The sequence below is a fragment of the Pan paniscus genome, chromosome 21 (assembly GCF_029289425.2).
Source record: "Pan paniscus chromosome 21, NHGRI_mPanPan1-v2.0_pri, whole genome shotgun sequence".
Lineage (NCBI taxonomy): Eukaryota > Metazoa > Chordata > Mammalia > Primates > Hominidae > Pan > Pan paniscus.
This window is the reverse complement of record NC_073270.2, coordinates 19,434,027-19,461,569: the sequence shown is the minus strand read 5'-3', so window position 1 is coordinate 19,461,569 and position 27,543 is coordinate 19,434,027. Positions and strand designations below refer to the sequence as shown.

The window sequence follows — 27,543 nt, the reverse complement described above, 5'->3', positions numbered from 1 at the left end:
GCTGAGGCAGACGGATCACAAGGTCAGGAGATGGAGACCATCCTGGCTAACACGGTGAAACCCTGTCTCCACTGAAAACACAAAAAATTAGCTGGACATGGTGGCAGGCGCCTGTAGTCCCAGCTACTCGGGAGGCTGAGGCAGGAGAATGGCATGAACCTGGGAGGCGGAGCTTGCAGTGAGCCGAGATCGAGCCACTGCACTCCAGCCTGGGTGACACAGCAAGACTCCGTCTCAAAAAAAAAAGAAAAAGAAAAGAAAACGCAGATAGTTTCCTTCAAGAAAATATTTATTGCATATTATTAGTGATTATGTTTTATAGCAAATTTAAATACATACACTTTTCACAAACCCAAAATGGGAATCAAGGCAACTATCAAATTTAAATGTTGAACCAAGTCCTGGTTTTCAGAATTCAGCAGCCAGTCATGGTTCTGTACCAGGGCCACCAGTCCATGATTTCCAATAGTTGAGGATCTTTTCTGTATTTGGAACAAAATCTTCTTTATATGTGACAACTGTTTCCACATAAAATCCTTTTGGGCGTTCAGAGAGTTCACTGGGTACTTCACTTGCTGAGCCATCCTTTTGGTCTACTTTATCACCATTAAGAGAAAAAAAAAAAAAGAACACCTGAATTATTAACTTAGAAAGCAGTCATTAAAGTCTTAGAAATTAACTAAGGTAAGAATTACATCCACTCTCTCCAACCCCAATAATGAAGGAATGAAAAGGAAGGGAAAAGAAAAGAAAAGCCGGGTGCGGTGGCTCACGCCTGTAATCCCAACACTTTGTGGGGGCCGAGGCGGGTGGACCACCTGAGGTCAGGTGTTTGAGACCAGCCTCGCCAACGTGGTGAAACCCCATCTCTACTAAAAATACAAAAATTAGCTGGGCGTGGTGGCATGGGCCTATAACCCCAGCTACTGGGGAGGATGAGGCAGGAGGACTGCTTGAGTTGGGAGGTGGAGGTTACAGTGAGCTGAGATAGCGCCAGTGCACTCCAGCCTGGGCGACAGAGCTAGACTCCGTCTCAAAAAAAAAATACAACAATTCGCCGGGCAGCAGTGGCCTGCGCCTGTAATCCCAGCTACTCGGGAGGCTGAGGCAGGAGAATCGCTTGAGCCTGGAGACGCAGGTTGTGGTGAGCCGAGATCATGCCACTGCACTCAAGCCTGGGCGACAGGGTGAGACCTTGTCAAAAAGAAAAAAAAAAAGAACGAAAGAAAGAAAACATAAACATGGACATTAAAATATTTTTACTTTATATATAAATATAAAGTATTTTTACCATATGTTACATATAAAGTAAATATAAAATATTATATATAAAAATTTCTTTTTTTTTTGGTAGAGATGGGGGTCTCCCCATGTTGCCCAGGCTGGTCCCGAACCCCTGGGCTCAAGCAATCTCCCACCTCGGCCTCCCAAAGTTATGGGATTACAGGCGTGAGCCACTGCACCCGGCCAAAATGTTTTTAAATGCTTAATGCTGGACACATGTACTTTCAGGCCACTGACAGCTTCATCACCAAATGTAAATTTTCAGCATAGTTTTTACACAACAACTTTACTGAGATATAATTAACATATACGATTAACCCACTTAAAATATACAATTTAATGTTTTTAGTATATTCAGATTTGTGCAACCAGCACCACAATCAATTTAAAAATATTTTCATCCACAAAAGGAATCCATACCTTTGGCAGTCATTCCCCAACTCCCCAACCCCTCAGCCCCTAGCAACCACACTAATCAACTTAATGTCTCTACAGATTTCCAGCATATTTTTCAAAGCTGAGAGACTTTTCTCCCTTTGCGCCTAGTAACTGGAAGATTTTAATACGCCTTGGCTGCTAAAAGTACTGAAATTGCTCGCCATATACGATGAGGGACAGTAGTACTGAAGCATCACTCTTTAAAAATCACCGGCCAGAGTCTCTGAAAGTCCACCTTGCACTTTACACAGATTCCTCCAATTCTGAGTATGGGGACGGCCCTATCCAGTAAATGATTCAGATTTAGGTAACAGTATTTACAAGGTATTAATAATTCCTGGCATCTAGTTCTTTGCAGATTCCATTATAACAAACGGCTGTTAGCACCCGTTTCAATTAGTTTTGCAGAATAAACCTGGGATTTAAAGGACAGGGAAGTTGTTTCCATGACCCCCGGGGAACTCTCCATCGAAGGCCGTGTGTTCCGGGGCAGGCCCCGCCGAAGAGCCCTACCTGACGACTTCGCCATTGTCCGGCTATAGTAAAGCAGTGAGCCCAACACAGACCAGGTGCCGATCCCGTAGACCACCGACATCCGCCGGTACCAGGCCGTGAACTCATTTCGATACATGGGTACGCCAGCGAGTGCCTCGATTCTCGCAGGCCCACGGCAGAGGCGGGACTTCCGGTGAGGGCGTCGCTGCGGTCCCTGCCGCCGGAACCATTAAGGAGCCGCCAGTTTTCAGCGTCCGCTTCCGGCTCTGCCCCGATGCACCTTGGGGCCTCTGGCCCGGAAAGTCGCTCAGGTGTCCGGACTTTCGGGTGTAGAACTGTGGGCGTGCGACACTTTTTACCACGTGACGAGGACTAAATGACAACTTAGAGGAGAAGCTTCTCACTTGCAAAATTGTAATGCCTTCGTGGGCTCCAGACGGTATCCGAAAAGGTTACTTCCAATTCCTCTTCCAGTTTTCAGATTTGCAGGGATACCGCTTGTCTCTCCCCGCAACTCTTCTTTTCCCCCATTTTTCTTTCCGGAACTCTGGGTGAACTTTAAATACTTCCAGGCCAAAGCTAATCCCTCCACTAGGCTCTGGGTACTATTTTTTCCAGCCTCAGGGGCCTTTCCCCTCATTGACACCCTAAGTCCTCCCCCATCTTCATTATTGACGTTTATCCTTCATACAAACGTGCCCATGTCTCAAAAACAAAAAATCTCCTTCGACTCCGACCACCTCCAGCTTTTGTCTTATGCATACATTTTTTAAAGCAAGATGCCCTCAATAGACTGAACAACTTAAGAGCAAGTGTGATGTGCTTGGCACAAGGTAGGCTCGGTAAATTAACGTTAAGTACTTTTCAGCCACACTCAAACTTGGTTTCGAAAGCATTTGCCACCACTGACCCCACCTGCACCTTTCATGGCTTCAGAAACATCATTTTCCCTGGTATCCTTCAGGGTTCTTTTCACCTTGCCCACCCTTTAAAAACTGATGTTCTGCCCTACAGAAATAGATAAAAAACTTAACTCTGAATGGATCGCTGACTTAAATGTAAAAGCTAAAACTATTTAATATAAGCCTAGAAAAAAACCAGGAGAATATGTTTGCCATCTTGGAATAAGCACAGAATTCTTAGAATAAAAAAGGCATCCCAAGCGGGGTGGCTCATGCCTGTAACCCCAGCACTTTGGGAGGTAGAGCAGGGAGGATTGCTTGAACCCAAGAGTACCAGACCAGCAAGGCCAACATAGTGAGACCCCATCTCATTTTATATATATATGCATAAAGCAAAAATGGATAAATAGGGCTTTTTAAAAAAAATTAAAATTTTTGCTCTTTGAAGGTCACAGTTGAGAAAATGAAAAGCCAAGCCACAGAATAAAATATTCACAATAACATATATCTAACAAAAGGACTTGGATCCAGAATATATGAGGACCCTTTACAACTCAGTTATAAAAATACAACCCAACTAAAAACCAGGCAATAAATTTGAATAGAACGAAAGAAGATATACAAATGACCAAAAAGCACAGTAGCATCATTAGTCATCACAGAAATGGACATTAAAATAATACAATAAGAGACCATTACACACCTACTAGAATGGCTAAAATCAGATTGAGAATGCCAAGAGCTGTAAGGATTTGCAATAATTGGAACTGTTATTGATGGGAACATAAAATGTTACAATCTCTTTGCAAAACTTAGTTTTTAAAAAGTTGAACATATGCCTACCATATAACCCAGGCATTCCGTTTCTAGTTATCCATGAGAAATGAAAACCTGTGTCTACACACAGCCATGTACATGAATGTTCATAGTTTTATTCTTAATAGGAAAAAATAGAAACCACCCCCAATACCCATCGAGTAAATGGCTAAACAAAACGTGGGATACCACTTGGCAATAAAAAGGAACTACTGGCTGGGTACGGGTGGCTCACACCTGTAATCCCAGCACTTTGGGAGGCCAAGATGGGTGGGTCACCTGAAGTCAGGAGTTCGAGACCAGCCTGGCCAACATGGTGAAACCTTGTCTCCACTAAAAATACAAAAATTAGCCGGGCATGGTGGCGGGCGCCTGTAATCCCAGCTATTCCAGAGGCTGAGACAGGAGAATTACTTGAATCCTTGAATCCAGGAGGCGGAGGTTATGGTGAGCCGAGATTACACCACTGCACTCCAGCCTGGGTGACAGAGTGAGACTCCATCTCAAAAAAAAAAAAAAAAAAAAAAACTACTGATAAATACAACCACACGATGAATCTCAAAATGGATTATGCTAAGTGAAAAAGCAAGCTAGACACCAAAGAAACCAGTCACGAAATTCTAGAAGCAAACTCTAGTGGGAGAAAGCTGATCAGTAGTTGTCTGCAGTAAGGGTATGGAGAAAGGGAAGGGCTAAAAGGGTCTGAGGAGACTTTGAGAGGTGATGGTAATGTTCTGTATGTTGATTATTGTGGTGGTTTCTGTCAAGATTTATCCAATTGTATGCTTTAAATGGGTGCAGTTTATTATATGTGAACTATAGCTCAATAGTTATAGACAAAACAGAAAAATTGGTATTGTTTCAAGCTTGCGTCTCTTCTCATCCTTCTCATCAGCCTTACTCATGATACCTATGTTATATGTTAATAACTCTCAAATCTACTCCAGATTCTCTGAAAGCTAATTCATGTTACTGCCAACCTGCTATGCATCCTCGGCTGCATATTCCACAAGCTCCTGAAACTAAAAAAATGTTCCGAATTGAATTTATCAATGCCACTCCCAACAGGAAACAAACCTTCCCTTTCTCTTCCCTGATTCAGAGAGTGATTGAGAAATTGCCCAAGCCAGAAACTTGGAATCATCTCACCTGACATCCTATCTGTCACCTCTGTCTAAATACCCTGTCTCTGTTTAGGCCTCATTTCTCACTTGGATTACAGTCTCCTCTCATCCTTCCCCCTCTGGAGTGTCTTTCAAACCTTAAATTATCATTTCACCCTCTGCCTAAGATAAGTCAGAGGCTTGCCCTACCTTCAAGATGGAGTTCAATACCCACAAAAATTAACAATTAATAAAAAGATGGAGTTCAGAGTCCTCACTGGGCATACTGGGCTCAGTGGCCCCTTCTCATGATAGCTGTTTTCCACACAGCACTGTCACCCTGCCACCCCCTACATTCTGTGGAAAAACGTCACTGGTACCCCAAGGTGGGACCTGCATGGCCATGTCATACCATGCAGTTCCCTCAGCTCCTTAACTCACTGACACTTGAGAGAACCGCAGAGTTAGCTGGGTCTATCACACAGTCTTTCTTCTGTTAATTTGAAACAGAAAAGCCAAAGAGGATGTTTTGGCCTTAATCTGTACAGACAACTTTATGTATTCTTCTATATGATGTGTTAAAAATTATATCCAAAACTAAAAATATTCTTGGAAAACGCACAGAAAAATGTAAATGTTCAACTTTTTTTTTTTTTGAGATGGAGTCTCCCTCTGTCACCCAGGCTGGAGTATAGTGGCGTGACCTCAGCTCACTGCAACCTCCACCTCCCAGGTTCAAGTGATTCTCCTGCCTCAGCTTCCCAAGTAGCTGGGATTACAGGTGCCCACCACCACTCCTGGCTAATTTTTTAATATTTTTAGTAGAGATGGGGTTTCACCATGTTGGCCAGGCTGGTTTTGAACTCCTGACCTCAAGTGATCTGCCCACCTCAGCCTCCCAAAGTGCTAGGATTACAGGTGTGAGCCACCACACCTGGCCAATGTTCAACATTTTAAGATAGGAAACTCTGCTAGAATTCTGCTAGAATGTAGGGCAGAGACAAAAAGAAATACAATAACTTGTATTCGAATACAAATTCAAAACAGAGTATTGCAATCAATCCAGCTGTTCCAACATCCAATTAATAGGAGCTTCCAGCTTCATTTTCCTACATAGCACTCATTACCTTCTAATGTATCATTTACTTCATTTTTTTGTTTGTTTTTTATTTTTTTGAGACGGAGTCTCGTTCTGTTGCCCAGGCTGGAGTGCAGTGGCACAATCTCACTGCAACCTCCATCTCCTGGGTTCAAACAATTTGTCTCTGCCTCAGCCTCCCAAGTAGCTGGGATTACAGGTGTGCATCACCATGCCTGGCTAATTTTTGTATTTTTAATAGAGAAAGGGTTTCGCCATGTTGGCCAGGCTGGTCTCAAACTCCTGACCTCAGGTGATCCGCCCACTTCGGCCTCCCAAAGTGCTGGGATTACAGGCATGAGCCACCACGCCCGGCCATATCATTTACTTCTAACATTGTTATTGTTGGTCTTCCCTAACTAACACATAAACTCTATGAAAACAGGAATTTTTGTTTTATTGGCAGTATTCCCAATGCCTAGAAGACTACTCCATAGACAACAAGTACCGGATAGTTATTTGTTGAACGAATGAAAGAATGGCTCCAAAGTTCTGAGATTATCTTGGGCCTATACTTTTTAGACCCAGTGGGTTAGTCTGTCTTTGGATCTCTGTAATGGAACACCCGAGACTGGGTAATTTATTTTAAAAAGAGGTTTACGGTTTATGTTTATGGCTTACGGTTCTGTAGGCTGTACAGGACGCATGGTGCCAGCATCTGCTTCTGGTGAAGGCCTCAGGAAGCTTACAATCAGGGCAAAAGCTGAAGAGGTAGCCCGATGTACCACATGGCAAGAACGAGAGGAAGAGGTGGGGGAGGTAACACTTAAAAAAATTTTTTTTTGAGACAGTCTCGCTCTGTCCCCCAGGGAGTGCAGTGGTGCGATCTCGGCTCACTGCAACCTCTGCCTCCTGGGTTCAAGCCATTCTCATGCCTCGGCCTCCTGAGTAGCTGGGATTACAGGCGCAAGCCACCACGCCCGGCTAATTTTTGTATTTTTAGTAGAGATGGGGTTTCACCATGTTGGCCAGGCTGGTCTCAAACTCCTGACCTCAGGTGATCTGCCCGCCTCAGCCTCCCTAAGTGCTGGGATTACAGGCATGAGCCACTGTGCCCAGCCAACACACTTTTAAACAATCATACCTCATTTGAACCCAGGACAAGAACTCACTCATTTCTGTGAGGATGGCACCAAGCCATTCATGAAGGATCCAGCGGTATGACCCAAACTCCTCCCACCAGGCCCCACCTCCAATCCTGGGGATTACATTTCAATGACGGACTTGGAGGGGACAAATATCCAAACCATATTACCTGGCAAAGCTATAAAGTGTGAAGACAGAATAGATTTGCAGATATGCTAAGATCCAGTGAGTTCTCCCCAAGTACTCCTTTTAGTAAAAGTCATTTGAGATTGCAAAATGCCTTATGGAATAAAGGGAAGAGTGGAACTAACCCGAGATTCCAAACAGAAGAAATTCCTGGATGACAGTTGTGCAGTAGGTCAAAGTTATTGGCCCCCCTTAAAAGGGGACATCAGTGGCCTCCAAAGAAGAAAAAAATGGACTTCATTCAGTAGAATAGGCTAGAATTTCTTAGTAAATAGAAAGCAAAATATTTCTTCTCTCAGAAAGCAAACAAAATTTAGAAATTCTGGGGAAAACCACAGCAAATCTAAGAAATCATAATCCAAATAGGGATCAAGCCAACATGCGGCATGATGGAATGTAAGAAAGTAACTCTGATTCTGTCCTTTGGAATGTTTTCCTACAAGTGACATAGGGACTGACTGGGACACTAGCACCCTAGAGAAAAATGTCATCCTACCTGGCTTGGACTGGAATAATATTTACATCATCACGGCTGTGTAAATGCTTCTTAGGAGCTTTCAGCTTTGACAATCAACTTAGTGACAAAAAATATGATAATAGGCCAGAATATAATTTCTTTTTTTTCCTGAAACAGGGTCTTGCTCTCCCACCCAGGCTGGAGTGCAGTGGCATGATGAGAGCCCACTGCAACCTTGAACTCCTGGGCTCAAGTGATCCTCCTGCCTTAGCCTCCCAAGTAGCTAGGACTACAGTCACACACCACCATGGCCCAGCAACTTTTAAAATTTTTTGTAGAGACAGTCTCGCTATGTTGCCCAGGCTGGTCTCAAACTCCTGGCCTCAAGTGAGTCTCCTGCATTGGCCTCCTAAATTTAGCACTGGGATTACAGGTGTGAGCCACTGTATCTGACCCAGAATATACATTTTACCAATCTTGATAATATAAAAATAAAAATACAAAAATGACCAAAGGTATATTAATATATTGATGCTTTGAAAATGAGAATTGAGACATGGGCTAAAATTAAATACGTCAACAACAAAAATCTTGTAAGGAGAGGTTAAAAGCAGTTATCTTCAAAAAGTAGGTCTGAGTTTATAGAGTGGAGGTAACTTATTTGTTATGAGCTCTTTAGGATAAGGTATATTTGTTTCATTTTGATCCTGCATATACATTACTTTAATTATGAGGATTAGGTTCAGGAAACACCTCTTAAGGAAGTCACTTAAAACACATACACACTCACATAGAGACCTCAGGAAATCACATTTGTATTAGCAATATTTTAGCCAGTACTTTCTGCATCTAGATTTATTTCCTTTATGATCATTAAGATTCTCACCTAAACAAGCTGCCAAAATACATTACCTCTGATTTTATTTAGATTCTAAAAGTTAGGATACAAAAAGCACATAAACATCTACAAGTACCAAAATATTTATGACCTTATAATTTTATAGTGCAAGAAAAAGGACAAAGACAGGAATACAAATAAATTATAATCTAAAGAGTTACATATAAAATGTCCTTGATTATTTGTTAAAATCTGCTAGAAAAGTAACAGGAATGTTATCAAGCCTTTCTAGACATTTTGAACACAATCTGACACCGCTGCATTTCCTGGTTGTATCCTCAGCTTAACAGGCACTGGAGACAGCCAGCTTCTTCAAATGGTCCATGAACACCTGCAGGCTAACATCATCAGTTAGGATGGGTGCTCCAGTTTCCTGAAATGTAATGATAAAGATTAGTTGGCAGATATCTTAGAAGCTGATTAGAATTCATGAGTTGTCAAGCACCTTCACTCAGAACATTCACAGGTGTTGTCCCCTCTGCTGCGAGTACTCCCATCACCCCATCCTCTGCCTCACGAACAACTTCTTTTGACTAAAGCACAATTTCCTCACAAAATCCTTTCCTGGTACGCCGAGATCAGGCCACCACCGCCTGCTAGTTTTGAGCATCAGGCCTTTTACTTTACCCTCTTCTCCACAGTCCTGATGAAGTACCCAGGGTCTAGCTCCCCACCACTGTGAGCTCACGGAGGCCCATATGCCTGCCTTTCCTCTTAAGTGCTCTGCTTACCACAGAAGCTGGATAATGGTGTACCCACAAACGAGTGAACCGGTATCTCCACTGAACAGATGGATATTTCAAATATCAGAAAAAGCTTATAATTTTATTAATGTTATGGGAAAAATTGAATAGAAACCTCAATTTGTAGTAAGATTCCAATTTTGTAAAGAAATTAAAAATATATATATACACACACACACACACACACAATAATACACTTTACGTAGAAAAAAGCTGGAAATAGTTAACTCTTTAAATAATGATTCTAGGTGATTTAAATTTTCTTATTTTTTAAAACATATTCAAATTTTCTAAAATGAAACCATACTGTTATAATTAGAAAAGTGTAAGCATGATCAAAATGTTTTCAGAGGATTTTGAGGAAGGAGTAGAATATATACTTTTCTCTATTCCTCCCACTAAGTACAACTGAAAACTTCGGGCATCTTATGTAAACCAAACATAAGAAGACTTTTAAAGGTGGAGAGAAGACAGAAAAACTAAAGACCTTGGGACCCAAGGATGCACAGCAGTGAGTTCCTTGGGATTTCTTATGCCTCATATACTCTGAATTTGGAGCTGAGGAAGCTGGCAAATTGTCATTGAGCACAGACTCAAACAAAACAAAACAACAAAAAACACCCACTTTCTCTAGCCAAAGGACTAAAGCAGCCTAGCAAGACAGAACAATCTTAGATAATAACCACTGTACTCCGGGCAAAAATGAGAGGAAAAACTGTGGCCCTGACCCACCTGAACCAGCAAAGGCTGGGTGGGCAGCTACAATTTCTACCCTCACAAGGCAGTAACAAGGCACCCTAATACTCCCACCAAGATGGTGCCAGAGAAGGCTAAGTATGGAACCAGGAAGTTCATCCCCAATGGCCAAGTAAAAAAATTTTCCTACCCCTGTGGTGTCAGTAGAGGCCATTTGGGGAGCCTGGACTTCCACCGCAACCTGGCAAAATATATGTCCCTCCGCCTGCCTACTGGGGTGGCCTCAGAGGCCTGGAGGAGGGTCAGGATTTTCACCATCACCCAAGTGTAACAAGGCCATCTCCACAGCGGTCTCACTGGAGGCTATGGGGGAGCTGGAACTCTCATTCCCACTAAGCAGTAACAAGAAATCACTAGACACCCCCAGGTGTCAACAGAGGCCAGTGGAAAACCTGGACTTCTCCCCCTGGCAGTAATGGAGCCCACCAGTGCCCCCGACACCCCCACCACCACCTTCCCTGTCAGAGTAGTGTAAGAAAAAATCAGCGAAAAGTAGCAGGTTTAAATAAGATCCAGGGTCTCATACAAACACTCAAGTGTCCAAGTTTCAATAAAAAAATCACTTATACAAAGTGATTAACAAGACCTCCACCTGAATTAAAAAAGACAATTGACAGGTATTAACACTAAGTTGACAACAATGTTAGAATCACCTGACAAAGATTTTAAAACAGCCATGATAAAAATGCTTCATGAGCAATTACAAACACACTTGAAACAAATGAAAAAACAGGAAGCCTCAGCAAAGAAACAACAAGGTCCCAGGAAAGAAGTGGAAGTCACGGAGAACCAAAAAGAAATTTTGTAACTGAAAAATACAGTGACAAACAAAAAGCGCAGTGCATAGGTTCAATGCAGAAAGAGAACAGAAAAAAGAATCAATACATTGGAAGACAAAACAATAGAAGTTACCCAAATGAACAAAAGAAAGAAAATACATGGAAATGTAGTACCTGGGGTACTGCAAAAGATCTAACATTCATGTCACTGGATGTCAAGAAAGAAAGAAAAGAGAGCAGGTGAAAAGGCATTCAAAGAAATAAGGACTGAAAACTTTCCTATTTGGCAAGAGATAGAAACCTACAGAAGCAAAAAGCTGAGTAAATCAAAACAGGATAAACCCACAGAAATCCATGCCAAGACATGTCATAATTACACTTTCTTCTCTGCCCCTGCCCATCCACCCTGAAAACTAACAACAGAAAAAGACTACTGGAAGCAGCCAGAGGAAAATGACACCTTCTCTACAGGGGAAAACAATGAGACTGACAGTGAACTTTTCATAAGAAACCATAAAGGCCAGAGGAAGCAGCACAATATTTTTCAACTGCTTAAAGAAAAGGGCTGTTAGTCAGAATCCTATATGCAGAGAAAATATTCTTCAGAAATGAAAGGGACGTCAAGACATTCTCAAATAAAAGAAAACTAAAAATCTATCACCAGCAGACCTATGCTAAAAGAATGGTTAAAAGTAGGCCAGGCGCGGTGGCTCATGCCTGTAATCCCAGCACTTTGGGAGGCTGAGGCGGGCGGATCACCTGAGGTCAGGAGTTCGAGACCAGCCTGACCAACATGGAGAAACCCTGTCTCTACTAAAAATACAAAATTAGTCAGGCGTGGTGGTGCATGCCTGTAATCCCAGCTACTCGGGAGGCTGAGGCAGGAGAATTGCTTGAACCTGGAGGCAGAGGTTGCGGTGAGCTGAGATCACGCCATTGCACTCCAGCCTGGGCAACAAGTGCAAAACTCCATCTCAAAAAAACAAAAACAAAAAAAAAAAGAAAAAAGAAAAAAGAATGGTTAAAAGATCTCTAAAAAGAAAGAAAACAATAAAAGCAACCATGTAGAGAAATATAATAGGTTTTTCTTTTAAGACTTATCAATTATGTTTGATGCTTGAAACAAAAATTATAACACTGTCTGATGTGATACTAAATGTATGCAGAGGAAATATTTAACATAATTATATTACCGATGGAGGAGAGTAAAGTGATGAAAAGGGAGGTAAGGTCTCTAGACTTCGCTTGAACACCAGTAGACTGTGATAAGTTATGCATATATGATGTAATACCTAGGGCCTGGCCAGGTGTGGTGGCTCATGCCTATAATCCCAGCACTTTGGGAGGCTGAGGTGGGAGGATCGCTTGACCTCAGGAGTTTAGGACCAGCCTAGGCAACATAGCAAGACCTCATCTCAATTAAAATAAAAAAACCTAGGGCACTTAGGAGCAACCACTTAAAAAGCTAAATAAGGAGATACACTCAAAAACATTACAAACAAGTCAGAAGGGAATCCTAAAACATGTTCAAATAACTCATGGGAAGGCAGGAAAAAAGTACATACAACGAAGGCAGGAAAAAAGTACATAAGATGAAAAAAGAAAAGCAGAAAACAAAAAATAAAATGGCACACTTAAGCCCTAACATATCATTAATTACATTATATATAAATGGTCTAAATATACCAAGTAAGAGAGCTCAGCAGAGTGCATTAAAAACCATGACCCAACTATAAACTGTCTATAATAAATTCACTTCTTTTTGTTTTTCAAGATAGCGTCTTGCTCTGTTGCCCAGGCTGGAGTGCAGTGGCGTGATCTCAGCTTACTGCAACCTCCGCCTCCTGGGTTCAGGCAATTCTCCTGCCTCAGCCACCCAAGTAGCTGGGACTACAGGCGCATGCCACCACACCAGCTAATTTTTGTATTTTTGGTAGAGACGGGGGTTTCACCGTGTTGGCTAGGCTGGTCTCGAACTCCTGACCTCGTGATCTGCCTACCTTGGCCTCCCAAAGTGCTGGGATTACAGGCGTGAGCCACCGCACCCAGCTGAGAGTTTTTAAAAACCTACTGCAAACAGGAGAGAGGAAATAACAATGACTAGAGCAGCAATCAATGAAATTGAAAATAAAAAGATAATAAAGTCAATGAAATGAAGAGCTGATTCTTTGAGAAAATAAAGTTATTCAGATTGAAAAGGAAGAAATAAAACTGTCCCCGGCTTGCAGATGACATGATTGTCTAAGTAGAAATTTCTGAGAAATTTACAAAAAAACTCCTAAGAGTAGTAAGTGACTCAGGAAGGTCACAGAATACAAGATAAACATACCAAAGTCAATTGTATTTCTATATACAGTCATCCCTCAGTATCTGTGGGGGAATGGTTTTAGGACCTCCTGTGGATCCCCAAATCCACAAATGCTCAAGTCCCTAATACAAAATGGTGTAGCATTTGCATATAACCTATGCATACCCTCCCATACACTTTAAATCAGGGGTCCCCAACTGCAGGCCACGGACAGTACCGGTCCTTGGCCTGTTAGGAACCAGGCCACACACCAGGTGAGTGGCAGGTAAGTAAGTGAAGCTTCATTTGTATTTACAGCTGCTCCCCTATCACGCGCATTACCACCTGAGCTCCACCTCCCATCAGATCAGTAGCAGTATTAGATTCTAATAGGAGTGCAAACCCTATTGTGAACAACGCATGTGAGGGATCTAGGTTGCATGCTCCTCATGAGAATCTAATGCCTGATGATCTGTCACCGTCTCCCGTCACCCCCAGCTGGGACCATCTAGTTGCAGGAAAACAAGCTCAGGGCTCCCACTGATTCTACATTATGGTGAGTTGTACAATTATTTCATTATATATTACAATGTAACAATAATAGAAATAAAGTGCGTAAGTGTGGTGATGGAAATGCTGCACATCTTGACCTTAAAAATCTCAATATCCCGGTTGTGATACTGTATTATAGTTTTTGCAAGATGTTAACACTAAGGGAAAATGGGTAAAAGATACAGGTGATCTCTCTGTATTATTTCTTACAACTATATGTAAATTTACAATATCTCAAAAAAATTTAATTTAAAAATGTTTTAAGAAAACAGAATGAAAGGAAAGACTCATCTGAGAGAGACATAAATGCTGGGAGCAGTTAGATAAAGTAGTAATCAGGCGGGGTTGGGGGAAGAAAAGGGAAGGAATTAGGCTGGAAAGTGAGGAGGCGGCAAAACCAATGGTGACAAGTTGCCCTGTATTCTTGGTGGGGAGAGGACTAGGGGCCATGAGGCTGTGTGACGGAGGACACCCCCATGGAGGCCACAGTACAGTGCTCTGTCCCCTGGCCTGAACCTGGTATGTTCTGCTGTATATTGTGGAAGGGGACACACCCAGGGAGCCCCCTCAACCTCCGGCCCAGCAATGTTATTCAACTTGTTTCCCTCCCCGCCACTCCCCAGCAAAATACCCAACTTACGCAGTTATTCTGTCTCCAGGCCAAAAGAGATCCAATTTGCAGAATTTTAAAACAAGTTTAAAAAAAAACTAGCTTAGCATCCTCCCCAAATACCTGAAGATTTCTTACCTGTCCCCAAGCATACAGGTTATTGTGTGTCTGAGATGGGTTCACTTTGGACAAAAGGAATCGAGCCTTTAACAACAACAACAAAAAGATTTAAAGATTAAAAAGTGACATTAATATTAATGTAACAGAAAAAAGATAAGTTTTTACAACATTTCTTTGGTTAAATTAGAATTGTTTTACTGCACAGTAATCTATTTCTTTAGCTTAAGCCCACTGGCTCTCCATTTAAGGATCCTAAAACATAAAATATGTATTTTATCTTGGCAATCCCTTTACATAAGCGCATTTTGACCACTCATTTTTTTTTTTTTTTTTTTTTTTTTTTTTTGAGACGGAGTCTCACTCTGTAGCCCCAGCTGGAGTGCAGTGGCACGATCTCAGCTCACTGCAAGCTCTGCCTCCCGGGTTCACGCCATTCTTCTGCCTCAGCCTCCCGAATAGCTGGGACTACAGGTGCCTGCCACCACGCCCAGCTAATTTTTTGTATTTTTAGTAGAGACGGGGTTTCACCATGTTAGCCAGGATGGTCTCGATCTCCTGACCTCATGATCCGCCCGCCTCGGCCTCCCAAAGTGCTGGGATTACAGGTGTGAGCCACCGCGCTTGGCCTGACCACTCATTTAAAAAGAAGTCATATTTGGAAGATTACCTGTGTGTCAATTTATGTCATCACATAAAATATTAACCATCCTGTTTAGATGTATAGCAATAACAATCTATCATAAAACGAACAAACCACTGGAGTTAGAACTCAGCTCACTCACCTGACTGCCTCCATGCTCCGTGTTGATGTAACGTGGCATCGGGAAGCGTGCTTGCAGAATTTCTTGAGCATCATCCAGTGGTGCCTGCAGAAGGTGCTTGAAGTTTTCATACTCGGGCATGTCCTGGTAGCCAGCTTTACGCCACTGGGCTATGGTCTACACAGAAACAAACCAACCAAAACTATTGTGGAAACTGTAATAACAGCCTTCACTGACACTGACATTCTACCATCGCCACCCAGAGCTTGTTTCTAGTGAAGAAGTCTAATATCAAAAATGACAAGCTTCAGAGGGAGAGCAAAGCAGAGCTACCGGCAGGAGGAGAAGCAGGAGGAAAACGCCTCCGCCTGCGCATTCCCCCAGGAATGTCAGGCGTCCCTCATGCCTCCTCTCTTCTATATCAACTAGTTAACAAAGCCCGTGGATTACTCATCCCAAGGAGCGGTGGACTCCCTCCTTTTCCACTTCCACTGTTATCACTCAGTCTAGCCTCTCATCTCCGCACATCTGGTAAGGAAAGGGATTTGTTGGCTGCCCACACAGACTCCACTCCCCCATCTCCTTTCCTAACGGCACACATATTACACTCCTCTGGTGAGCAGTAGTCATACAGACTTGCGTGCAATTGTCTCACCCCCATCCCCTGCTCCCCCTGGGCCCTGAATTGGGGTACCCTTGGCAAAGGAGACAAAAGCTGTAAGAATCAAAGTATGAGTGTTTATGAGGCAGTGAGGAGAAGCCATATGCTAAACTGTGGAAAGCAGATGATCTGTCTCCCTGACTACGCTATACATTTTATCACCCTTCCTTCTTTTATACTCATCCGCAACTGGTCTAGAAAATATCTTGTATACACAGGAAATCAAGAAACATTCATTAACTGATTCATATACCTTTATAAATAAAGTGAAGTGCTTTCGCACGTTATTTAGGAGAACAAGAAGACAATGGAGAGGAAAAATGGAGAAAGAGGCTACAGCAAGTGTGCAATGTGTCTTAACATAGCCATTAATATGGCTCCAGGCAGAGGATTCTCATCAGATGCCTCCTTCTGTAGCCTGCTCACTCCTTCTCAAAGTAGCAGTTACCGTTTTCCAGGTCTAAATGCTGTGATTGACTGTTGGCCTATGGGAAATGCCCACGAGCTCACCAGGGTCCAGAAGTTCATAAGAACACTCGCGTTCAGCACGCTCAGGACTTTGGGAAGGTGAGAGCAATGTCACTGTCTTTATCCTTAGAACCCCTCACTTGCACAAGAAGGTGCTCAATAAACAAGTGAATGAACAGGATCAGGGGTTGCAAAAGAAATGTCGATAAGGAGATGAGCTTAAGGCAAAGAAAGCTTCATCCTTAGTACAGTCGGCCCTCGGTATCTGTGAGATTGGTTCCAAGACCACTCCTCCCAATACCAAATTCCATAGATCCTCAAGTCCCTCATACAAAATGGCATAGTATTTGCATATAACCGATGTACATCTTCCCATACACTTTAAATCATCTTTAGATTACTTATAATATCTAATACAATGTAGAAACTATATAAATCGTTCTTGTGCTGTTTTTTTGGTTTTGTTTTTTGAGACAGAGTCTCACTCTGTCGTCCAGGCTGGAGTGCACTGGCTCGATCTTAGCTCACTGAAACCTCCACTTCCCGAGTTCAAGCAATTCTCCTGCCTCAGTCTCCCGAGCAGCTGGGATTACAGGTGTCTGCCACCATGCCCAGCTAATTTTTGTATTTTTAGTAGAGACAGGGTTTCGCTATGTTGGCCAGACTGGTCTTGAACTCCTGACCTCAGATGATCCGCCCACCTCGGCCTCCCAACGTACTGGGATTACAGGCATGAACTACCACACCCGGCCTGTGCTGTATATTTTATTTGTATTATTTTTTATTATTATTTCAAAATTATTTTTAACCTGCAGTTGATTGAATCTGCAGAGGTGGAACCCGTGGATACAGAGGGCCAACTGTACTGATACCAAAGGTTCCAGTGGGAAGAGCAGCTGGTCATCCGGCTCTCAGTCTAGGACTATTACTGACAGCCTAGCACTTGCGTGCAAGTGGCTAGCAGACTGGGTGTTAACATGCTGAAAAAAGTTTAAAGTTATAAAATACTTAGCAGTATTAGAAAACTAATACTTCCTAAGTTACTGAAGGAATCCTGAAACACAATTTATATCTTTTCACGACATCAGAAATCATTTCTAATGGTTGGCCATTAGGAAACCAAATCAATAACCAATTTAAGAAGGTAGAGATCATACAATAGAAGAAAAAGCATCACTGAATATAAATATCACCATCATCTTCATTAAAGGATTTTTTGCCATAAAGATGCAAATAATTCAGAGGAGCCATTCCCTTTCTCAGGGCATGAACCCCACTGAGAAAGAAATGGACTGAAAGCTATCCACAGCCATCCTAGGGATCCACAGACACAGCGTAAAGTTCCCTGGGCCATGTTATTTCATCAAAGTACAACCTTAGCTCTAAACACTAACTCTGAAAGAACAGCAGTATGTATATAACTCTGAAAGAACAACAGTATGTATAAAATATTTACTGAGGAGAAAAAACTAGTTTTGCCTAACTTCGAAGGTAATAATTTACAGTGATTTAAAATAACCACGTGAGATTTTTTTACAGCATATATTATTATTATTATTATTTATTTTTTGAGATGGAGTTTCACTCTGTTGACCAGGCTGGAATGCAGTGGTGTGATCTCAGCTCACTACAACCTCAACCTCCCGGGTTTAAGTGATTCTCCCATCTCAGCCTCCCAAGTAGCTGGGACTACAGGTGTGTGCCACCACACCTGGCTAACTTTTGTATTTTTAGTAGAGATGGGGGTTTTGCCATGTTGGTCAGGCTGGTTTCGAACTCCTGACCTCAGGTGATCTGCCCACCTCAGCATCCCAAAGTGCTGGGATTACAGGTATAAGCCACTGCACCTGGCCCATACTTAACAGCAAATATGATTAAAATTAATAAATATACAAATACTCCAGGGATTTACTAGAATAAAAGCCATGGTGCTTTCTAAGCCCAAACTGTGGTTACAAATGTCATTAAAAACCTAACTTAATAAATAAGAGAAGAAAACAAAAACCATAGTTAAGGACAATAATTCTCCTTGTGTGCACATTAAATGTGTATGCCTTTTCTCCAATTTAAAAACAAAAAGAAATTAATTAATTAATAATATCATCTTACCTCACCAAGATAAATGACAATTTGAAAGAAAGTATCCATCAGCAAAATTCTGTCAGCTAGAATGCTGCTGCTATCCAAGAGAACTGGCTGAAGAAAAAGAGAGAGAAAGATGGCATTGGTCTTCCCTGCTCCCCACACAGCAACCACTTCCACCCGACCCTGATCCCATGCCTGGTATCCACAGCAAAGGCTATTTACAAATGGTGCCCAGCACAGTAAGTCACCCCTTTTCTTCCTGACATACTTCCACTTTCTGCTTCTGACTCATTCTCAACTTTGTAGGAAAAATAGGCTCCAAATAATTCCTCATCAATTGAGAAGGGAGATTAATGATACCTTTTTTTTTTTTTTAAGAGTCAGGGTGTTGCTCTGTTACCCAGGCTGGAGTAAAGTGATGTGACCCTGGCTCACTGCAGCTTCGACCTCCTGGGCTCAAGTGACCCTCCCACCTCAGCCTCCTGAGTAGCTGAGGCTACAGGTGCATGCCACCACGCCCAACTAATTTTTTATTTTTTGTAAAGACAGGGTCTCACACTATGTTGCCCAGGCTTAATGATATCTTTTGATCTTGGAACGAAAAATAATTCTGAATATTCTCAGTTTTGTATGTATTTTAGCAATCTCTACAGACATTCTCTGTAGATGAGACAGAATACGGATACCTATATGAAAAACAGCATTTAATACAAGTTTTTAAAGTTTACTACAAAATATAAATTATGGCTGGGCATAGTGGCTCATGCCTGTAAACCTAGAACTTTGGGAGGCCAAGGCAGGCAGATCACTTGAACCCAGGAGTTCAAAGCCAGCCTGGGCAACATGGCAAAACCCCATCTCTACCAAAAACACAAAAAATTAGCCGGGCTGTAGTGGCACGTGCCTGTGGTCCCAGCTATTCAGGAGGCTGAAGTGGGAGGATCACCTGAACCTGGAAGGCGGAGGTTGCAGTGAGCCAAGATCGCACAACTGTACTCCAACCTGGGTGACAGACACCCCATCTCAAAAAAAAATACGTTTATTATTTATTTGTAAGTAATATTTTATATTATATAAGTATATAATTTATATTTATATATATAATCATATACATATATTTATATACATAGTTTTTATACATACATATATAATTTATTATATTTACATATACACATATAATTTTTATATATGTAATTATTTCTTTTTTATTTTTATTTTTTGAGAGGGAGTCTTGCTCTGTTGCCCAGGCTGGAATGCAGTGGCGCGATCTCAACTCACTGCAGCCTCCGCCTCCCGGGTTCAAGTGATTCTCCAGCCTCAGCCTCCCGAGTAGCTGGGATTACTGGCACCATTCCAAGCTAATTTTTGTATGTTTAGTAGAGATGGGGTTTCGCCACGTTGGCCAGGCTGGTCTCAAACTCCTGATGTCATGTGATCCCCCTGCTATTTTAGTAATTATTTCAATAATAAAAGTAAGTGGTACTCGATAAAGAAAATTTTTAAATGTGTACCCAAGTACAACAAATATTGATATTTTGTTTTTTTCCATATAGTTCTTTATTTTTGCAGGGAATATTTAGAAACGTTTCTATTTTGACTTTTTTTCGTGTAACATTTTTACATAAGGACTTATCTATTTTATTATGTTACATACTTTTTGTGAATACTGTTGGCCCTCCGTATCGGTGGGTTCCACATCTATAAATTCAACCAATCTTGGACTGAAAATATTTGAAAAAAATATGCATCTGTACTGTACATGTACAGACTTGTTTTCTTGTCATTATTCCCTAAACCATACAGTATGACAATTATTTACATGGCACTTACATTATATTAGGTATTATAACTAATCTAGAGATGATTTAAAGTATATAGGAGGATGTGCCAAGGTTACATGCAAATATTATGTAATTTTATATTAGTAACTTGAGTATCTAAGAATTCTGGTATCTGAGGGAGGTCCTGAAACCAATCCTCCATGAATACTGAGGGTCAACTGCATTTCTCAGGTTACTTATTTATTTTCCTATATTAAACATTCGGATTGTTATTTGATCCTCTATTATAGTAGTTCCTTTACTATTTTTTTTTTTGGCACAAAGTCTACTCTGTATCTAGGAGTCTTTCCTTCAGATACAAGACATGGAATTGTTGGATGTAAGTACACAAGCACAAGGAAAAAGAAAGCATCCAAGTTATTTCCTAGAGTTTTTTACATTTATTCCTGCCTTTCACAAATAATAGCTTTATATGTCCTTTGACATTTTCCTAAAGGTATTTTTTAATAGAAATAATGTTAAATTACTATAAAAACTCCAAATTTTACTTCTTTTTTACAGTTCTGCTAAGTAAATTTGCTTAAAAAAGAATATATGTTAGGTGACTCCAATCCTCAGGAAAGCATTTGGGTAGAGCCTCACCTCTGGTGGCCCATGAAAGGAGTAAGAGTAGAGAATGGGCTGGATCATGATGAGGGACTGGGTCAGGTCCTGCCGGGCAAAATGATGTCTATAATATGACGACTCATCAGGACTGTTGTTAAACACTTGAAGAAACGGAGATCTTCTCAGATGGAACATAAACTGCATTCACAAAGAACGGAAAGAGAAATGCATATAATTGTAACCTTCTTAGACACCCACAGAGTAGATCTTCCTCAGGGCTCTGAAATAGGAGAACCCAGAAAAGGGCTCTCTGGGTTCACAGAACAGAAAGCGTTAAGGGGGCACCAGGGGCTAGGGAAAGAGGAAAACTGGGAGTTGTTGCTTAATGAGCACAGTTTCAGCTCTGCAAAGTGAAAAATTCTAGACATCAGTTGCTCAATAATGGGAATACACGTAACACTACTCAACTGTATGCTTAAAAATGGTTAAGATGGTAAATTTTGTTATGTGTGTTTTACCACATTAAAAATTAATTTTTTTTTTTTAAAGGGCCTTTGGCCAGACGTGGTGGCTCATGCCTGTAATCCCAGCACTTTGGGAGGCCGAGGCGGGCGGATCACCTGAGGTCGGGAGTTCAAGACCAGCCTGACCAACATGGAGAAACCCCGTCTCTACTAAAAATCCAAAATTACCCGGGTGTGGTGGTGGGCGCCTGTAATCCCAGCTACTCAGGAGGCTGAGGCAGGAAAATCGCTTGAACCCAGTAGGGGGAGGTTGCGGTGAGCTGAGATCAGGCCATTGCACTCCAGCCTGGGCAACAAGAGCAAAACTCCGTCTCAAAAAAATTAAAAATTAAAAATTTAAAAAAAAATACAAAATTTTTTTTAAGAAAAGGGCCTCTGGGTATGTCAAAGCTTCCACAGTTAAGAGGAAAGCCAAAGAAATGTTTATTTCCAGAGTCACTGTGCCAGGCAGTGGAGACAGAATATCTGCTCTCAGAAGTCAGGCCCAGTGAGAAAGGCACACTCGGGGCTACGAGTTATGAGCCAGAGTACAGGATAGCACTGGGGAGTGGGGGTGGAGGGCCAGGAGGAGACTTCCTAGAGCTCTGGGGACTGACAGTGCACCCTGAGAGACGTGGCTGAGGAGGCCACAGGGCCAGGGGGAAGGGGATTCCAGGCACAGGAACAGCAGATGACAGCTCAGGACACAAGCTGGGATGGTGAAGTGTTGGTGCAGGGGAGAAAGGGACAAGGGATGACACTGCAACCATAGGTTCTCGCCCTCGAGGATGAGAAGAAGGGGTGGGGGCAGACTTTCAGCTCACATTAAAGAGTTGCCAGAACACGAAAATGAGCTGCCTTGTGAAGTATAAAGCTTCCTGAGACTCCAAATATTCAATCATAGGTTCCTAAATAATAATCAAGGCTGACATCCAATACATCCTACATGCAAGTCACAAAGCACTTGACAAGAACTATTTAATCCTTCCAATAAGCCCATGAGGTAAGTTCTCTTACCATCCCTAGTTTACAGGTGAGGAAACTGAGGCACAGGGGGGCGAGCAACTTGTCCAAGGTCATCCCACTACTGAGTGTCACAGCTGGACTCTACACCTGGCCGCCTGGCTCTAGAGACTGGGCTGTTGGCCTCTTTCCTAGAATGCCTTGACAGAAGGAATCTGAGAAAGCATTTCATCTGGTTTTCAAGCTGTGCTCTTAAGAGTCTTCATCAAGTCCTCAGGGGCCCAGGGATGAGGGCTCTGGTGGGACCCAGTGTGGGGGTGGTACACAGGCACAACCAGAGAAGCACCAACTCTATCTGCTTTATGTGCTGGCTTTTAAGGGCAGCTCCTCTCAAAGAAAGGATTCCATGGCTTTAAAAAAAAAACAAAAAACAAAACAAAAAACTGCAAACCACTTCACCAGACCAACTCGCCACTGCTAGAGGTGGGAAACCAAACTCTACGGGGCTTTGGAACCTCCTCTAAGGTCAGCCCCTGCGGAGCCAGCACTGGAACCTCACCCTGACTCTGGCCAGTCCAGGGCTCTTCTCACAACACCACACAGCTTTAACCTCTGGCACATGGGCACCTCAGAGTCCCAGGCACCTGCTATGGAGCTAGGTCACATTTAGTGCTGAACAGGTTACTGGCATTGTGCTAAATATTTAATACTCAGTTGGCCTCAGCTCCTGTAATCCTTATAGACACCCATGAATTATGCTCTATTTCCTAAGTTACAATGGAGACAGAAATTCATCTACTTCTCCCGCTCCTCTCTCTTGTCCAATGGCTTCCAAAGGCTTGGTTCATGCAGAGTGCAGTTACTTTCAGGAGCTGCTTATTGCTCACTCCTGGTTATGATGCACATAATAACCACAGACATATTATTAAATATTTGTTGTACTAACTGTGGTTTTGTTTTGTTATCTTCATCTCCATGTGTGCTCATTTTCTTGGTTTGTTGCTGAGGTAGCTGTTTCCCCAGAACTTCTACACATGAGAGATATTTTTTACGGCCTTATATCAATGATCCTATTTTGCCTGTTCATGAAAATGTATGCATGAGTTTCCTCCCCTCTGCATGTCATCTCTATCTTCTGTAGGGTGTAGGGTGCTGTCTTGCCTAGACACATATTCGACTTGGGTTGAACAATCTCTGTCACCTACAGACTGAGTCTCAACACATTAAAAAGTCTTCACTTTACCCTAAGAATAAAGTTAATTTCTATCAAAATTTATTGCTCTGTAGTTATTTTAGAAACATACATTACTTACCTGAGGATATAGAGAAAAGGAATCTGATAACCTAAAAGAAGTGGGGTCTTCTTTGTTATACTGTCCAAACTTTTGACACTATGGAAAGAAAATACCAAAAAACAAACAAACACACAGAAAAAGAGAGAGAAAAATCTACGTTAGCATTACCTGGAAATATTCCTGGACTAAGCTACATCCAGTCTGAACTCTGCCACTTACTGTAAGTCCTAGACTAGCACTTCCCAAGCATCAGTGAGCAGGCAAATGACCAGGGGATCTTGTTAAAATGCAGACTCTAGGGAGGAGCTGAAGATTCTGCATCTCTAATCAGCTCTCAGGCAATGCTGGCCTGAGGACTGCCCTAACCAGAGAAGCTAGGTGAGCTCTTCCAGGCACCTGTTCCATATGAAAACCCTCTAACACCATGAAAACTAACAATTATAGTTATGCTTTGATGTTCTCTCACACTAAAACTCAAATTTATTTCTCCCAATGGCAGATTTCTGAACCACAATGTTTTCTCTTCCCGCCTTTATTTCTGCTCACACATTTCTGGTCACTAAAGAATTGGACTGTTCATCATTTAAAGAAACCCCATTTCTAACAATTACTTTCTTCCCACAAAATCTGGTGTCCTTCCACAGTTCTCGTCTTCTTGAACTTCCTAGCAGCATGAGCCAGGTGACTGCCCAAACGTCTCGAAACTTTCTCCTTCAGCTGCTAATACATCACTTTCCTATTTCTCATAATCTCTCCAACCAACCCTTTTCTGCCTTCTTCAATGGTTTTGTCTTCCTCCTCCCCCTAACTGTGGACTCCTTGGGGGTTAGTTCTTGGCCCCCTCCTCCCATCCTCACTGCTTTGGGTACAAATGAACACTAGAGCCAGATGGGTGTCATCCAAATCCACCCTCCAGTGTCCAGTGCTGACCTATAGCCTGAGCCCCAGTCAGGACATCCACCCAAATATGGGAGTTTTCGTGAGACACACTTTTGCAAGTTCACATTCAATTATCAAAAATAAACTATTACATTAAAAAAAGAGAAAAAACTTTCTCCCACCCTAAAGTTGCTCTCCTTTCCCATCTTCTACCTCAACACCACTCATGCAGTTACCCATGTGTGAAATGTCACTCAGTGCTGACTTTTTGGTTTTTGACTTTACACAGAATCATTTCATCAAGTTTTATCAATTCTTTCAGTTTACATCCTGATTTCAAACCTTCTGCTTCCTCCATCTCTCCTGCCACTATGCTGGTCTCAGTGCCATTGAGCCTGAAAAATCCTCCATTCACAACAATAGCCTTTTCTCCCTGCAATGTGCCTCACATGGTGATATTAAATGTAAACACAAGCATCATGCTGACATCAAACCCCCGCTTAACAATCACAGCCACGTCTCCCTTGCTCCCTAAAGTTAAGGAGCTCCCCAATCAAGGTGTACCTTCCCTGACTCTGTTCCCCACTGCACAACCTAGCCTCCTGTGACACTGGTTTCTCCAAAGTCCTCAGCATAAGCTAAAAGACCTAGCTAGCTCCTGCAGGCTCATTCCTGCTAGCCCTCCACTCAGCAAGCCTTGCCTTCCCTTCTCCAATTAATTCTGTAATAAAAACCTGACTCAAGGCTCATTTCCACAGGAAGTCTTTGTTAGCCACCTGGGCCCTCTGCTTATCTATCCTCCCTCTGAAATCCTAAAGAAGCAATTTTCAAATTATGTTTGAAATGTTGACACTTCCTGAAAAATGGTTCCATGAGATGGCAAGGGCAAATAGAGGGCTGAACAAAATGAAACAGGTTTCCCTACTGGGCCTTTCCGTGGTGGCTCTGATCACAAACACATGCTGTGACTCTCCAGGAAGGTAAGATTATCATGTGCCAATTATTGATTTATTGCCTTGTGCTGGCTCCAAACTCACCCCCTTTGCCTGCTGTGAAATGGACATGGGCCCTTTCACTACCTCTCCTTTGCCAGCTGGCACGATATCAAGCGTTGTCAGTAGAGAGTGCTGGAGGTGAGCGTCAGCTTTGGGCGCCCGAGTGCTCATTCAGCAGCTTCCTGGGTGCCAGGTCCTGCTGCACCGTGGCTCCCCAGTGCTATGGCAGCCAGCAGCTAAGCAGCATCCCTGCATGTCTCCAGTGAGACATTTTCCTATACACAGCTTTCCCTGGCACCCTGGAGGGTGGATTTTCTTCAAATTCTAGAAAGTGAATTTCTAGTAAGTTCCCCTGGCACAGCACCATGGTAACTTCTCTGCAAAAGACTCACCAAGCCATGGCCATGCCCTCCCAACTAGGTCTGGATCAGCCCTGGGGAGAAGGGCACTTCCTTTGGTGCTCTATCTCAGCCCCACAAGTAGTGGCTGCCCACTTCTCTATACTTCCTTCTAGCCAGTCCCTCACTGTTCTACTCTCTTGTTGTATTCTTTATAAAAGACTTTCCCCATTTAAATTACAGTGTGACTTCTCTCATCTCATTAAATCCAGACTGATAAAAGGCATCTCCCTAAACTCACCAGGCTGGATCCCTATTTCCAAAACCACTTTCCAGATTTAGAAGAAAAATACAAGACCAGAGCATTCACAAAATGACTCATCTAAGTCAACTCAACCCACACAGATTTGTATCACTCTCCAAATGCTCCATGCGTGTTGTTTCTTCCCAACTATAATGTAAATCTCTGAGGGGAAAATGCACATTTAACATGTCTTTAACAGAATGTCCAGTGTGCAGCATAAGGTAGGCAACTGATAAATTCTTGCTGATTCACTATATAATAATAATTAAGTGACAATTTTCTTCTCGAAAGTAAAGCAGAAACCAAGACTGAACCTAATGCCACTGTCCCCAATTTACCAGTCGGATGAGTTGTCGGTCCAGCCACCGGAGCACATCGGGCCCCTCCTCTGACTCCGCTCGGAACACCCCAAGCCGTGCCATCAACACTGCCGCAGCCTCCTGGTCAAATGCTGCTTCTATGTGCCTGAGCTGACTCTGTACATCTGCCCAACTGACAATTCCAGAGTTAGTGCCATGCTTATGTTTAGGAGAGATCAGAAAGCCAGACATCCATTCAGAAAAAGAAACACAGGCTAGGTGCAGTGGCTCATTCCTGAAATCCCAACACTTTGGGAGGGCAAGGTGGCAGGACTGCTTGAGCCTAGAAGTTCAAGACCAGCCTGGGCAACATTGTGAGATCCCCATCTCTCTGCATAAAAGTAAAAAGATTAGCTAGTTTTGGTGGCAGGTGCCTGTGGTCCCAGCTACCTGGGAGGCTGAAGTGGGAAGATCACTTGAGCATGGGAGGTTGAGGCTGCGGTGAGCTGTGATTGTGCCACTGTACTCCAGCTTGGGCAACAGAGCGAGACTGTCTCCAGATGATAATAATAATAATTAATACTTTTAATGAACTATATTTCCTACAGAAAGATGATTCCTCTAGGCAAGTGTTCATAGGCCCAACTGGGTTAGCCAAAAATGCCTCCTCCTCTAATCAAATAAGCTAATGAGGTCTGGTGAGAACCATTCAATGGAATCAAAAAGACAAACTAACAAATGTTAAAGTATCTCTTCAAGGGAAAAATGTCAGTCAGTTCCTCAACAGAAAGGAAACTGGGGCTGCTTACTTTCGGGCGATGGTGGTCACGCGGATGCGTCTCTGGGTGCTGGAGTGCTGATAATGCGTGACAAACTGGATGGCTCCTCTGCCTCCTTGGGGGATCGGGGTGTTGTGCTGTAGGATGAGAGGCCATAACCTTGTCTGTTATAGGCA

The 27,543-nt window shown here is 42.5% G+C and overlaps 2 protein-coding genes across 5 annotated transcripts in view; both read right to left on the bottom strand.

Moving 5' to 3' along the window:
- Positions 1-271: 271 nt before the first annotated feature.
- Positions 272-4,435, bottom strand: SMIM26 (small integral membrane protein 26). 2 transcript variants are annotated; one of them, XM_024926957.4, is made up of 2 exons: positions 2,236-4,435; positions 272-596 (listed from the first exon to the last, which is right to left on the bottom strand). In XM_024926957.4, exons 1-2 carry the CDS (start codon positions 2,351-2,353, stop codon positions 427-429), a joined length of 288 nt encoding a protein of 95 aa, XP_024782725.1. In that variant the 5' UTR covers positions 2,354-4,435; the 3' UTR covers positions 272-426. The 2 variants fall into 2 exon arrangements, with proteins under 2 accessions (XP_024782725.1, XP_024782726.1); XM_024926958.4 differs by having other exon boundaries at positions 272-593; positions 2,236-2,425.
- Positions 4,436-8,696: 4,261 nt separating this feature from the next.
- The window catches only part of SEC23B (SEC23 homolog B, COPII coat complex component), a 53,646-nt gene continuing 34,799 nt past the window's right edge, over positions 8,697-27,543 (bottom strand). For all 3 annotated transcript variants that reach the window (XM_014342984.4, XM_014342985.5, XM_003810614.6), the window contains exons 13-20: positions 27,398-27,504; positions 26,628-26,781; positions 23,792-23,869; positions 21,049-21,210; positions 18,650-18,736; positions 15,433-15,588; positions 14,669-14,734; positions 8,697-9,176 (exon numbers count right to left, since the gene is read on the bottom strand). In XM_014342984.4, the coding sequence (XP_014198470.1) occupies positions 9,087-9,176; positions 14,669-14,734; positions 15,433-15,588; positions 18,650-18,736; positions 21,049-21,210; positions 23,792-23,869; positions 26,628-26,781; positions 27,398-27,504 (900 nt within the window). In that variant the 3' untranslated portion in view covers positions 8,697-9,086. The remainder of the gene's footprint in view (positions 9,177-14,668; positions 14,735-15,432; positions 15,589-18,649; positions 18,737-21,048; positions 21,211-23,791; positions 23,870-26,627; positions 26,782-27,397; positions 27,505-27,543) is intronic.

Bases quoted from the DNA above. Each gene is read 5' to 3' on its own strand.
- SMIM26 (XM_024926957.4), bottom strand. From the start codon at position 2,353: ATGTATCGAAATGAGTTCACGGCCTGGTACCGGCGGATGTCGGTGGTC. The intron at 597-2,235 runs GTAGGGCTCTTC...ATGGTGATAAAG, and splicing joins GACAATGGCGAAGTCGTCAG to TAGACCAAAAGGATGGCTCA.